This window comes from Coenobita brevimanus, chromosome 83 (assembly GCF_032717465.1).
Source record: "Coenobita brevimanus isolate Jiangsu-jjx chromosome 83, ASM3271746v2, whole genome shotgun sequence".
In the NCBI taxonomy this organism is placed as follows: Eukaryota; Metazoa; Arthropoda; class Malacostraca; order Decapoda; family Coenobitidae; genus Coenobita; species Coenobita brevimanus.
Genome location: NC_137036.1, coordinates 372,501 through 388,142, shown reverse-complemented (window position 1 = coordinate 388,142; position 15,642 = coordinate 372,501). Strand labels below are relative to the sequence as shown.

The following is a 15,642-nucleotide window of genomic DNA, read 5'->3' as shown; positions in this document are numbered from 1 at the left end:
GTAGGTAAAATATATTTATTTTATTATTTTTATTGATATTTCATCATTATCCATCATCCCAAACACATAAATCATAAAAATATGACATGTCAAATTTCCCGAAACTTTTGCCTCCCGGGGCATGTCTGCGGATTCTGAATTGCCTCACAGAGGGGTTAATATACTGTACATTTCCACATAGGCTAACTCCTCCATCTCATCCTCAATCTCCCCTTCCCCTCTCTCCCTCTGCCTTATATCACCTTTATTCTTATTATTTCCCTACGTCATCATTCCCCTCCACCTCACTCTTAGTCAGTCTCTCATTCTCCAGTCTCTTCACAATGACACCATCTCAGGGTACTCCTAACTTATTAGCACATCCACATCAACACAATAACTCACTCTTAACTTTCTCACAGGTCTGTCTGTCTTCCCACATAATTCCACCTCCACACCACCACCACAATGCTCCTTCACTTCCACAGTTGTCTGACTCTCCCTGTAACTCCACATGAACTGTTCATATGCATATATATACTTACATAAATTTACATGTATATACACCGCTACATCAATACAACACACACTACCTTCCTCATTTGTCTGTCTGTCTCTCCACATAACTCCATATGCTCCCCTAACTACCAAACCTATCCAGTATTGCCCAAAAATAATTTCAATCTGATGAAAGTTATGAGACACACAAAATTCAATACAGTACCCATGCAGTTCCCATATTTGCCTTGCTTACCACTGACATGTGTAATTTGTAATGATGGCAACCAAGAAATTATGAATCTTTTTTTTTTTTTTTTTTTTCACCTACATTGCTCCACTGTACAAAATGGTTGGGTTAGGCTTGAACTACACCTCTATCTGTTGTGTACACAGTGTTCAGTCAGCTACTGTTTCCATTCATCCTGTGGGTTTGGGTAAAAACATTATGCACACAGACATAAATGAAACTGGCACTTGGTTTAATACATCCCATACATTCATCCATCCATACACATCCATCCATCCATCCATACACACATACATACATTAACAGCTAATGATTTTATGCACTGGAAGCTAAACTAAGTGCCAAATCCTGCTAATTACTTTACAAGAGTTGCTGTACCAATTATGCACTACACGCTAACTCTGATTTTCCTAGGATGACCATTATCCCATGTTTTTCTTAATATTTTTACCCTAACCTGACCTACCTAACCAGATACCATGAAAACAGACAACCTAACCTAATATTAACACACCTAACCTAACCTAGACTTTCCTTGATTTAAAAAACGGTGATAATATGGTACAGAACGGAAACTTGCCACCCAGGCTAAAGAAAATGTATGCATACGGACAATTCATATCAATAAACTTAATATCAACACATCCATTATTAATACAAATCCTCTTATTTTCTCTAGGTCAAATTATTCTGCTATGCCAGTCCATCTACGGGATCAAAGACAGACCTAAAATAAATACGGATGACGTGAATAAAAATGGATTTAATTTGCACCTGCTTACCTGAGTTTAAATGGACATCTTAATCACCTGGGCATACTCACCGCGGTATATCCTCGTTATACTTAATAATTATAACCTATATCAACCAACTACAACCCTCCATAATGGCAGCAAATATTAATAAATACATGGGCACAAGAAGCATCATATAAATAATTACAGTAACACCGTAATTACAGAATGAAATTGTAAATCGTCACTCACCTTCTCCATCGTCTCATTTCGCTCCCATGATGCTGTGGTGACGTCACTCGACAATCATGCCCAATATATTTATTTATTAATATCTCTAAGAAGGTATTTTCGTTAATGAATCATCAAGTTTTCGAACAATGATTTACGCAAACATCAAATAAAGAGGTGAGTTAAATATTTCTTGTTGTATTAATATATCAACCCCCTTCAATCTTACCACAATATTTTCATCATCATCCCACCTCTTTTTCTCCTTAACAAGTGGAGTGAAGTTGCTCATATTTACAGTACTATATTTACAGTGCCTCCAGTGTTATAGGAATGTTATTAGATGTCAGTGTCAGGATTTGCAAAGGCCTACAAATAAGAGGTGACCTGTCGTTTAGAAGTTTACCCCAAAATAAATACGTTTTCTTTGGATGTGCAATATAGAGCATAGTTATTTTTCAGGGGTAACTCGCATATAAATTGTAAACACACGATCATATTTCTCCCGATGATTAAGTAGACACGGGAAATAAAATGAGGTGGTTTGGCCATGCGGAGAGGAAGAAGAGTGAGAGACTAAGTAGAAGTGTGTATGTGATTGAGGTGAAGGAGGGGAGATGGAGGGGGAGACAGAGAATGAGATGTAGGGATAGAGTGGAAAGGATGGAGTGAGAGACTAACTAGGAGAGGATATGTGAGTGAGATGGAGGAGGAAAGAGGGAGGGGAGAGACCGGGGATGAGATGGAGGGAATGAGTGGACAGGTGTATGAGAGAGGGGGATGTGAGTTGGGGAGGGCAGTGAAATGGCTGATGGGCCAAATGGAGGCGATTTGTTTGTGACCACCCTTACAGGATTAAAGCGTTTGGATATAGATAGACAGATAGATAGATAGACAGACTGATAGATAGACAGAAAGACAGATATAGTGTGGCGTAGGTTGTCCTGTCATTTAAAGAAAGAGGTGGGCGTGGTATGGACCTCATCAGTACAAACTATAACTCTTTTTACTCTAACCTGGCCAAGATTATCGTCCTTTTGCAGCTTATTACACGTAGCTCAGTGGCAGACAAGGCAGTACTACATCTCTACATGCTACTACTAGTACTACTACTACTACTACTACTACAACCTCTTTTTTTAACAAATCACCTCCATTCATTTCAGAATTATACGGAGATCAACAGCAGCCTTCATACTACAGTCTATGGGCCCCAGTCTCGCTCCTCCGTCCTTGCCAATCATATGCTACTACCTTTTATTACTTTATTTTTTACTATCGTTACAGTGCTAATAAAAACATGAATTTATTAGAGTCGCTGATGCATGTTCTCGACCACAGTAGCTTCGTAATCCATACCCGCCAGAGAGACAGGCCTGAGGTGTAGCAGTGCAGACCTAATGAAGCAGAGTGACAGGCCACATATCTACACCATACAGAACTCTGAGGTTGATTACTACTACCACTACTACTACTACTACCACTACTACTACTACTACCACCACTACTACTACTACTACTACCACTACTACTACTAAGGAGGGAGAATGACAGTCCACATCTCATCCAGGCCACAGCACAACTCTGGGGTTGATGCTTCTCCTCAGAAAGAACCTCTACCAGTCTGGAGTAGAATCTGCCCGCCTCTGCACCCATCCCACCTGACGTTGTCAACACAAGGGCAGTGAAGCCACCGTGGTGCACATGTTGGATCCTTTCTTGATAGTTTCTGTTTTTATTCTTGTTCATTCCTCTTGTATGCAGCCTCGAGACACAGTTCACGGTGACGTGCCACCATAGGATCGAATATCCTACTGTCGAAGAAAGCCCTCTGGCCACGTGTCCACAAACCTGCAGCACTGACATCCACTCTGGCATCATTTGATGTGTTTGCTGTTCTGTGGGTGAAGTGCTCGCCGTCTAGAGGGAGCAGAGCTGGCTCTACGGTGACATCATGGCATACTTCCTGCAGTATTTTTGCAGCGAGGTCGCGTAATTCATCATGTCCAATGCACACAGAGCGAAAGCCACCCTTCTTGCAATCCACTCTTGTTTGTTGAAGTGGAAGCCTTTCGCCTTGAGAGGCAGGGTTGTCAGCCAGTTCGATGCCCCAACGTCCTGTTGCATATCAACTCTTCTGCACTGGTCCGGTGTCAGATGTCCAGTTATGTGCTGCAGCTGGTCCTTCTGTCTTGCGTCTCGCTCTTTGCTTATCTGTGTTTTTATGTCATGTCGTTGTTGGTCGATCTCACTCGTCCCAGTCTGGGCACAAATCTTCTGTGACGAGGATTCGGTGAGCATCAGTGAATTTCTGTGTTCATGGCTCGCCACTCATGCTGGATTTATAATGCCAAGGCCTCCCATGCTGGGTGGTGGTGCTAGAAGGTCCCTCTCTTCTTGTGTGGGGATGTGGCCATTGGTCAGTGATGGGAGGAATGATTCCCTGACAGCATCCTCCAGTGGTTGTAGCAGCAACTCTGTGTCGGAGATGGTTTGCTTCACGAAGGTCCACTTGTGCTGTGCACCATATGTAAATGCTGTGTACTGTATGCCGCATGGGGTTTTGTATTTGCGTGGCTGGATAATACATGTATTTCTTCTGCCCATGTCATTACTTCATCACTCACATATTTGTCTTTGAATTCCTTAGTTCCAGTCACTGCACCTAGTTGCCTCTGACCTTCTTTTGTCACTATCACCATTGTGTCTCTGAAGGCTTCCTGTGCATCGTGAGAGTAAGCAGGTTTCACGATCAAGATGGACTTACTTGCATTAAAGTCGTAACTATTTCAGGGCGTTGAGATGTTGCAAGGTCCCATCATTTCCTCACATCCTTCACCTTGCCAGCATCTGTGAGATCATCTGTATAGGCTACTTGTTGTACACTGGTGGCCTCGTATTGGATCTGTTGTTGCAGCACTGTCTAGGGCGTACATAGCCACGGCATGCCAGTGAGGTCCCCTGGGTAGGTCCTTCTGTGGATTGGATTACATCGACATCGTGAGCAGCTGTCTTACCCACAATGTAGAGGTCTGCTGGTTCTTTGTAGGTGTAGGAGTTTTCCACATACTGGGCAAATGTCCAACTCTCAAATGCAAAAGTTAACCGTTACTCCTAGTCCTTCATTTATGCAACAGGTCAACTCTGGAACGGTCTCCCTCTGTCTGTATTTCCTAATTCCTATGGTCTCCAGTCTTTCAAACGCAATGTGTCCAGGCATCTCGAAATGAACGGATCTTGAATTTGGCTCTCTTTTGTGTTGTTTTTGTTTTTTCTTGGAAGGAACGGTTTGCGGCTTCTGGCCTTTGGTTCCTTCCTCCTTGCATGAAAAAATAAATAAAAAATAACTTTGATGTTGTGCAGCATTGCCTCTCAACTGATGGAATGAAATGCGTTTGATGCATTAACGACTAATACTGCCTGGCGATCCACTTCCTCAGATATGTTCCTTGTGGAGTGAACTGCTGCCTCACCTCCTGCCTGTTGGCCTGCAAGAGTTCACTGTTACTCCCAGTCCTTCATGTATGGAACAGGTCAACTCTGGAACTGTCTCCCTCATTCTGTATTTCCTACTGCCTATGACCTCCAATGTAGGAGGTAGGTAGGTAAGTTAACCACTACTCCCAGTCCTTCATGTATGCAACAGGTCAGCTCTGGAACTGTCTCCCTCTGTCTGTATTTCCTACTGCCTATGACCTCCAGTGTAGGTAGGTAGGTAGGTAGGTAGGTACGTACGTAAATTAACCATTCCTCCCAGTCCTTAATGTATGCAACAGGTCAACTCTGGAACTGTCTTCATCTGTCTGTATTTCCTCCTGCCTATGACCTCCAGTGTAGGTAGGTAGGTAGGTAAGTTAACCATTACTACCAGTCCTTCAAATCAAACTTTCTTCAAAATCAAGCATCAAAACTACTTAACAGTCCTAATGACAATAGAATATCCTGGTCAACTCTCAACTCTTTCAATAATAACATCAACAAGTCATCATCCATTCCCCCACTAAAATCTTCAGATGGCAACGTTACAAATGACCCTCGTGGGAAAGCGAATATCCTTGCCAGCACATTTGCCAGAAATTCTACCATAGAGGAAGTCAGCCAGAACGTCCCAGTACTAGAACTTGACTCTCCCGAAATTGTTCCACGTAAAATACAGACAAGATACGTAAAATCCATCCTAGACAATTTACCAACTAACAAAGCTCCAGGCCCAGATGGAATTCCTTCAATCGTTTTGAAAAAGTGCTCCCCAGAACTTGCCTCTGTTCTAGCTAAATTATTCAGACTATGTATAATACTTCTTCATTCCCTAATTCATGGAAAGAAGCCAATACCCACCCAATTCCAAAGAAAGGAAGTTCCTCTGACCCCTTTGATTACAGACCAATAGCTATCACGTCTTCTCATGGTAAAGTATTTGAAATTTTAATCAATAAGCACGTGAGCTGCTAAATGTGTCAAAAAAAGCAAATTTTATCAACCATGACGCATCAAGCAGCTGAGATGTTCTTTCTCCAACTGATTCCAAGATATGATTTATTTCAGGCAACAGGGACTGGAACCTTCCCAAGAACTACCCCCGACTCACCCACCTGACATCAGTATACAAGAGTAGGTCGTCATTCTCAGCCTCATTATCCTCCAGTTGAGTTAGGAAAAGCCGTCTGCCGAAGCTCCTTTCATCTTTCCATTTTAGTTACTGAGTTGAACCAATAGATTAATACTAGGACACGGTAATAGTCATGAAGAAGTGCTTAAGGGGATGTAGAGCCTTAGTACTGTCTTTTCCTGTCACTATGTTAAAGTGAAAAGGCTATAGTCACAAAGAAGTGTTATAAGAAAGGAGATAAAGACGTAATATTTCCTTATTTTGCCACTAAACTACTGAAAGGAGGCTGCAAGATGTCTTTAAAATCTCAGTTAAGGTGGACGAATTATAGTCAGTTATTGGGGTGTTAAAAAATTGAAAAAAAAAAAAAAAAGATAAGAAAAGGTCAGGGTCAGCTTGGAGAAAGGTCACGTGAGAGAGCCAGGCAGCAAAAGGACAAACAGGCGATAACCAAATACGCGACAGGTTAACTTAGTGAAATACTGTACAGAAAGAATAAGTGTGTATTATATTGTGATAAAAGGTTCGTGTACAATAATAATAATAATAATAATAATAATAATAATAATAATAATAATAATGTTGGAGTATACAAAGGCTATGTTCATAATTTTGTTTTAAGTTTAAGAAATCTTTATTATATATACTGGTGTATCATGGACATTGTATTAAAAATGATAAACGGGATGTACATAAATGTGGCCTAAACTGTTATACGGATGGACCAGCATGATTTCCTACATCTTTCAGGAATACAGCAGAAAGTGATAATTATCCGTAGGGCAGAAACTTTCCTATGCAGATGGTCCAGCATGATGCCCCACACTCTTCAGGGAGGGTAGAATATAACCACTGCCTTCGCATTCTTGGCACCGTGCATCACATTCCTTATTCGTTCATGTCTTGCCACAGTCTTCTTGCACATGTTCTGCTGGATGTTTGGCTGGCTGGTGTTGCCTCTGTGTCCTGCTGCTGGTCCTTAAATATTTCGTCCAGTAAACAAGACACCCTATACCCTTGTTTATATTTTGCTTAATTTATTGTGTCAGCCTTCTACTGCGTTATTAGCTGTGTCTGCATTTGCCACTGTTCTTTCACAAACATTCCACATCTCACTAGGATACTGTGCTTGGTGTGCCCGTTGTTGTCTACGTGCATGGCAACCTGCTACTGATCACTGGAAACTGCATAGCAGCCGCTTTGGTGTCGTACAGGAGCCGGACAGCAATATTGTCAGTCATTACGGTGTGGACTAATTGGCGGTCATCCAGTTCTGTTGCCTAGACCCTTTTTACCCTAACTTGGCCTGAAATTGTCGTCTCTCCATCTTGAATGTTGAGTTGTAACTACAAACTAGCACTCGAATATAGTGCCAGGTGACTAAGAAGTGATGTGGAGAGGATGTAGAGCCATAGCATTATCTTTTTCTACCACTTAGCTACATGAAATAAGGCACAAAACAAAAAAGATATAGTTGCCCCCGAACCCATAATGGATTGGTAACAGTCAGTGCCATTTTATCCCCTTCAGGGAGTTGTGGCGCCGAGGCTAAGGCACCGTAATCTTGTACATTTAAGGCACAATAATCTAGTCCATTTAAGGCACCGTAATCTAGTCCATTTAAGGCACCGTAATCTAGTCCATTTAAGGCACTGTAATCTAGTCCATTTAAGGCACCGTAATCTAGTCCATTTAAGGCACCGTAATCTAGTCCATTTAAGGCACCGTAATTTAGGACATTTAAGGCACCTTAATCTAGTACATTTAAGGCACCGTAATCTAGGTACATTTAAGGCACCGTATTTTAGGACATTTAAGGCACCGTAATCTCATTTAAGGGCAGATAATCACTCTACCTCCCCTGATGTCATTACATGAACGAATAAGCCTCCAGCAACCATTTGAGGATCGAACCTACCCACGGCCGTCACTCCGAAAGGCGCATTCAGACCACTAGACCACCAGGCGCCTAGTCATTGAACTGAAGGGGTTGAAAGTCTTAATTCTGTGACACTGAGGCCGTGGTATATATGTTACAGTTTATAATTGTTTGGTGCTTACGAGAATCAAAAAGAAAAGACACTCGCCCTGAAACGGTTTTGCGTGTGTGTGTGTGTGTGTGTGTGTGTGTGTGTGTGTGTGTGTGTGTGTGTGTGTGTGTACGTATTTATGTATGTGTGTGTATGTGTGTGTGTGTGTACGTATTTATGTATGTGTGTGTGTGTGTGTGTGTGTGTGTGTGTGTGTGTGTGTGTGTGTGTGTGTGTGTGTGTGTGTGTGCCTAATGAAGAGAAACGAAAGTGCTTGGCATTAATTAGAATAAAAAATATACAGATATACCACACAAGACCAACAAATAATACACCTCTCTTAATACCATCACACCAGTCCCTAGTGAGACAGCTCTAGCATACAGAATATTTCACTATGGACTATATAAGTGCCCAAGTGGTGTTATGTGAAGGTGTGATGTGTATGCTAGCAGTGCCAAAGGTGTGATAGGAATGTGTATCAATTGAATTAAAAGCAGACTATACAGTACATATCTAAAATAATCCATGTGAATATATATGTCAACACCTCTCTCTCTCTCTCTCTCTCTCTCGTCCAGTCGCGTATTGCCTCAGTAGGAGTCCGGGGCTAGGCTATTTAACCTTGACATTTAAGGGTAAACACATGCTCTTCTGGGTCATCAGGTAAGCAGTACACCCAAACCACTCCTCGGATGTAAACCCTTAAAGGCCACATTCGGTTGGGGCGCCTTAACCCACTAGACCACCACACACACACACACACACACACACACACACACACACACACACACACACACACACACACACACACACACACGGGATGATTGTTGCACTTTCTTTGTCTTGTCGTTCCCGTAAAAACAAACAGTAACGAGAGGAAACTGGTCGAAAGCTAGTGAGTACGAAACAGAACCATGAGATGCTCTGCGCACTTGTTTACGTGTCGTTGATTTAAAAAACAAAACAAAACAAAACAGAAAACTGGTTGTACGTGTGCCAATCTCAGCTCGGCAAGGAAAATTTTGGTGCTTGTGCGTGCCTCCTTCGCGTGGTGGCACTGCTATAACCTCTAAACAAACATCCATCACCTCCCTCCTTGTGTCCCAATAGGGGGATGGTGAACTGCAGGTGGAAAGCATCACCAGCCTCAAGTTTCCTGGATTCAGAGGACCCTGTAGACACACCAACAACTTCAACGATAACAACAAATTCTATAACACATTGACAGTCTACACACACATCATACCAGGGAATATAACCACGGCATGTGAGGTTCATGAATACCTTTTAGTCAACGATAATATTAATCCCTGTATCACAAACTAATCTCCTTCATATGCTGGATTATGATACTCTCTGCTTCCTAATTTACCATCCCTAACATTAACATTCTTATCGAGATTTTCTTCGACTGTCATTTTCTTGTCACTTCCAATAATACTGTTCTCTGAAGCTTTACTTACTTCCTTTGGTGTTTTTGCTATATCTTCCTTATGAGCTAAATTATCGTCCGCATCGTTATTTTCCACGGTCGTAGCTAAGTCACCTTCCATACCTTTATCCTGAAGCTTCCTATTCGCAACACCATCACATTCCTTTTCTATATCCACATCTTTCCCTTTCACATCAACATCACACCCCGCATCTTTACCCTGATTTATAGTTTTCACAGCATCACATTCCACATCGTTACCTTCGCTTTTATTATTCTCACCATCACACTTCACATCCATATCTATATTTTTCTTCGTCTCAGTACCATTAAATTTCCCTTCTGTGCTTTCACGCAGCTTCAACTCTTTGGACTTCCTGCGTTCCTCCTGCTGCTTGCGGAAGAAGAATCGGTTTGCCACGAAGTATATAACGCAGGTGACAGCCGACACACCTGCAGCAATTCTGAAGGTGAGGCGGATACCTAGCGGTCCTATTAAGAAGCCTCCCACTAGACTGCCAAAAGCCCGACCTGCAAGAAAACTTTGGGCATGAGTACAAATGTATATGAGAGGGACGTGAGCTGGGGGAAGGGCAGCGAAATGGCGGAGGACAGGAGGCGATTTGTTTGTGGCCATCCCTCAAGGGATTAAGGCATCTGTCGATAGATAGATAGACAGACAGATGGAGAAATATGAAGAGAGGAGGACAGACACAAAAAGAATAATAAGGGTGAAGGAAGAAGCAGGCAGCAATACATCAAGTGAGTGGATGATGGTAAGAAACAGGAAGAAAGGAGGACAGACACAGAAAAAGAATGATAAAGGTGAAGGAAGAAGTAGGCAGCACTACATCAAGTGAGTGGACGATGGTAAGAAATAGGAAGAGAGGAGGACAGAGAGAAAAAGAATGATAAAGGTGAAGGAAGAGGTAGGCAGCGCTACATCAAGTGAGTGGACGATGGTCGCCACAGCCTACCACAAGCCTAGCGAAGGGGTAAACAAAGGATATATTTAACCTCTCCAATGAACAAAAAAAAAATGCAGAATGATAAGCACAACTGTCTGAAGATGCAATGAATAGACTCAACTGTGTGTCATCGGGCTGAATGGGTCAAATCTGGCTGCCGTATGACTCCAGGATGAATGACACAAGAGATGGTGCTTGGGGAAACCTCTTGCAGTTGTTGTTGTTGTTGGTGTTCTTGATGTTGCTCTACCCCGGTTTAGCCAGGCTTCATTTGGTTCGTATTCTCGTCTGTTAAGGAAGCTCCCTAACACCTCATCCTTAGCTGTTTATTTTCGTATATGATTGGCTACTTAACTTCTATACACCATTTATGCAGAGTATGGCGATGTTGGAAGGATTTACGTAACCCAGAGGAGGACAGCACGGTGTAGTAAAGAAAATAAATAGCTCAGGAGAAGGTGTTAGGGAGGTTCAATAAAGAATACCGGCCTTTTCACTCCAACGACGAATATTGTGACGAGTATGTTGCTATAGCCAGACCATTTAATTTAGCTCTGAGGGAGTGTAGTAGCCTTCATTAACATATTCACTATTAGACATCTTTCCTAAGTTAAACAGAAACACACGTCATGGGATTCAATTCTTTAAAATCTTCTACGTAAAAGATCTCTAAATACCTAAAACAACCTGTACGAAGAAGCAAAACAAAGTAACCAGTGGATGCGGCGCTTCCCTAAGGCGCTTTAAACCAATGCTCTTGGTTTGGCCTGTCGCAGTAATTTAGAAGAGGAGGGAAGGTTTGAACTGAGGGTAAGATAGTGCCTCCACTGACCAAACCAGCAGCAGGAGTAACGTAAAGGTGTTATTAGAGTGAGACGTGAAGCCTTGTAAACTTAAAAATAATGCTCTTCGTTTGGTCTGTTCGCAGTAATTCAGCAGAGGACGGAAGGTTTGAACTGAGGGTACGATAGAGCCTCCGCTGACCAAACCAGCAGCAGGAGTAACGTAAAGGTGTTATTAGAGTGAGACGTGAAGCCTTGTAAACCTACCAACGCCGTGGTGAATCCCGCCGTACATGCCCTGGAGTGTGGCGATGGTGGATGGAGTGGCAAGTTCGTCAGCATAGGTAGTCGAAGCCGTACCCAGGAGAGACACGGTGAAGCACTCCAGCATCTCAAACGGCATGCACCACCACGGGTTGGTCAGGAACGAGTACCCTGGGGACACACAACACTATGCTCAGCCATCACAACGCTACACTCAGCCATCACAACGCTACACTCAGTCATCACAACGCTACACTCAGTCATCACAACGCTACACTCAGCCATCACAACGCTACACTCTGCCATCATAACGCTACACTCAGCCGTCACAACGCTACACTCAGTCTCAGTCATCACAACGCTACACTCAGCCGTCACAACGCTACACTCAGCCATCACAACGCTACACTCAGCCATCACAACGCTACACTCAGCCATCACAACGCTACACTCAGCCATCACAACGCTACACTCAGCCATCACAACGCTACACTCAGCCATCACAACGCTACACTCAGCCATCACAACGCTACACTCAGCCATCACAACGCTACACTCAGCCATCACAACGCTACACTCAGCCATCACAACGCTACACTCAGTCATCACAACGCTACACTCAGCCATCACAACGCTACACTCAGCCGTCAGGAGTGATATGACGTAGGAATAATTCTCCTCAGTTACTACAGTGGGTTTGTGTTTATGAATGGAACTGGTTTAAAAATTCGTAGATGCATGAAAGTCACTGGCCCTTACTTTCAAGGTAGGACTGAGTCTCCTTGCTTACCATTTACACCAACTTTGTACTCTGACCACATTCGGATACCAAGAGATCTGGAAGGAGTTAGGGATCATCACCAGATTATAAGAGTCCTGCTGAAGTAGGAACACCGTGACGCATTATAAGATCTTGACATACGCTACCACGGGTTAGTCAGGAACAAGTACCTCTTAACTGCATTAAAAATTGCCATCTCTCCTACTATATTCACTTTAATGCCGCCTAAAACTGGTATGTCTCCGTCTTGTATGCTCTGTCTACTTTAGCTTGGCCCAAGATTACATGCCTATATTGAATAATGAGCTGTTACACGGGATTTATACTAGTAGCGAAAGTGCTATATCAAGGACGTACAGCCACGGCCATTGATTATTGTTTCAGATGCCCTGCTTCCTCCTGGCGTCCCCTGGACAGAAGTTGGCAATGACAGAACTGCCTTCATATTACTTTGTCCTCACATACCTGTCTTACTCTCTCATAACTCGGCTTCTTCCTTTTCTGTCACCTAAATGCATGCTGTACACAGACTGTCTGAGTTGCATAATTACCTCCTCCAAGGAGGTTATGTTTTTGCCGGCGTTGGTTTGTTTATCTGCTCGTCTGTTGGCAGGATTACTCAAAAAGTTATGAACGGAGTTTGCTGGAAAATTTTCGGAGGATTAGGGTATGGCCCAAGGAACAATCCATTAGATCTGGGTGTGATCCGGATCATCATCCGGATCAAGGATTATTTAAAAGGATTCTTTACCATTGCAAGATAGTGGCAATTTCAACATTTTTGCTTCTTACTCGACAAATAATGCCTACAACCTTGGAGGAGGTTTGCAGTCTCGGACTGTTATTGTTTTCATATAAAGTGTATGCAGTTTTACCGCAGTTAACTCTAACAATCCGATAATATGTTTTTTTACTGCAGACACTTCTACTCAGCTTACTGGGATACGCGTGGTAGCACAGAGGTGCAGAGGTACAGGCTATACTCTATCAACTCATCCAGATCGAAAAGTCTGTCGTAAGAATAATACATTCGTCTAAAGGTAGCAAGGTAGTAAGAAAGATGTCACCTGACTGAACTTATGTGTGACGGCCAAAGGCAGTAAGAACACAGTACATGAGGCGTCACCGTCCTGAAGGCATTAGGTGTGACGTACCTATCATACGGATGACATAGAAGGCCAGTCCCATGATGATGGTGTTGGCATGGCCGAGTTTTTTGATGATGTAGCCAGACGCCACCAGGACGGGGATGCCGGCACTGGTACCCACCGTCACCGTGATGCCCATCAGGGATTTCTTGGCGCCAAGGTCCTGAAGCAGCCAGAACAGGAACGTGTCCAGCAGGCCGAAGAATGCTCCTGCAAAGTCATTTCTGTGGTAATTTTAGTTCACCTTTCATCCATACCATTACTGCCCCATTAGAGGCGTAGTGGGCAGGGGCCATTAAAGGTGCAAACAATTCTTTTGGACTTAAATCTCTAAGAGCCACGTCTGGTCAGAGCGCCATAACCCCTTACATCACCAGCTGCCTAAAAATAATCAATAAATAAAACTGTAATAACTTTAAAAAAATGCACAAAGTCGTCCACATCCATACAACCACATCACATACATAAAGCACAAGGAACAACATGACAGGCAGTCGTCATTATGCCATGGATGTGTTCCATAATACAGTGACTTTTTCCATACAACTTGCGCTACAAAGTGGGGGAAACTGGCGGGTCAGCTTTATCAACGAGCTTTAACAGACTTGTAATCAGGACTTTCGGGGACCTACATCCTGAAGTAGCCCAAGGACGAAGGTACAGTCGCGTTCATAAGTTCCGATACACATGAGTCCGCGACTTTACCTACAGGCCGGAGAAAGCACCTGGCTGGAAAGATAATACTTGGATTGTTATTCCAGACTCAGATCAGTTAACGTCATGAGTCCTCTTAAGGTGTCCCATACTAAGACTAGCCATGGTACAACTTGTATTCTCTGTGGACTTCCCAAAAGGAGCCATTGTAGTTACTTCCCTACACTTGCTGGAAACCGCTTCGAGAAAAAAATTGGGTGTGTATTAAGAGTTTTGACAATGCGTGGTTCTCAGCATGGGTTTTGCCTCTGTTTAATGGTGCTGAGTTCCCTGCCTAAGAGTGATGATTGTGTGAGTAGTTACCAAGTCTGTAGCCACACTTCACTCTTAGTGGTAGCAAGCATTCTGTTACCACTTACCACACTGTCAACACCTACTTAACACTGATACAAGTCCCATGCTATTATCATAAACATCACTACTTTATGGTTTATCATATATTTTTGTATGTACGTATGTATGAATGTATGTATGTATGTATGTATAGCCATTCGCCGAAATTCCGCAAGAGGTGGGTACAGGCTGCCTGCATACGTTAGGTAGGGGCGCTGATCAGGCATTCCCTCGATGTTGTACTTCCTCCCTATGACTTGTGTAAACCAGGCAACCATTTACTAACCCAAGTGTTCCCTATGTAATGGAAACGACGAAGAGGGTTTACGGAGGGCTAGTGACCATAAGTTTACCTTTATCTATCTATATACTATATAGTAATGAAGGGCAAATCCCCAAACCTCCTCTGTCTCCTATGCTGAGTAGAATCAACTGAGAGAGAGAGAGAGAGAGAGAGAGAGAGAGAGAGAGAGAGAGAGAGAGAGAGAGAGAGAGAGAGAGAGAGAGAGAGAGAGAGAGGAAGAAATTGGCAGGTGGATATATGCGCCAACTAAGGAAGAGTCAGGAGGTAATGATGGCTGTATAATTAGCGACTGTAATTAACTACTGCATCTTATCAATTTAAATATCTAGCACAGCGTCCTCAGTGATGGCATAATTGTGTAATATCAGTAGAATGGTTGGCGATAATGACGCGAAAAAAAAGAGAGAAAGAAGTTGTTGCTGAATATCCAAGTTACAGACCCAACTGGAAAATTTAACAGCGTGGGAGAGGCTCTGGCAGCATCAGATGAAGGAAAGGAAGCACATCAGATGAAGGAAAGGAAGCACATCAGATGAAGGAAAGGAAGCACATCAGATGAAGGAAAGGAAGCAGCATCAGACG

General features: G+C 43.0%; 1 protein-coding gene across 1 annotated transcript in view; it reads right to left on the bottom strand.

Annotated features, from left to right (window-relative positions):
• Nucleotides 1-9,981: 9,981 nt before the first annotated feature.
• The window catches only part of LOC145409803 (major facilitator superfamily domain-containing protein 6-A-like), a 21,431-nt gene continuing 15,770 nt past the window's right edge, over nucleotides 9,982-15,642 (bottom strand). Inside the window, exons 5-8 of the mRNA XM_080280110.1 lie at nucleotides 13,716-13,919; nucleotides 11,784-11,951; nucleotides 10,049-10,297; nucleotides 9,982-9,986 (exon numbers count right to left, since the gene is read on the bottom strand). Of these exons, the coding sequence (XP_080136236.1) occupies nucleotides 9,982-9,986; nucleotides 10,049-10,297; nucleotides 11,784-11,951; nucleotides 13,716-13,919 (626 nt within the window). The remainder of the gene's footprint in view (nucleotides 9,987-10,048; nucleotides 10,298-11,783; nucleotides 11,952-13,715; nucleotides 13,920-15,642) is intronic.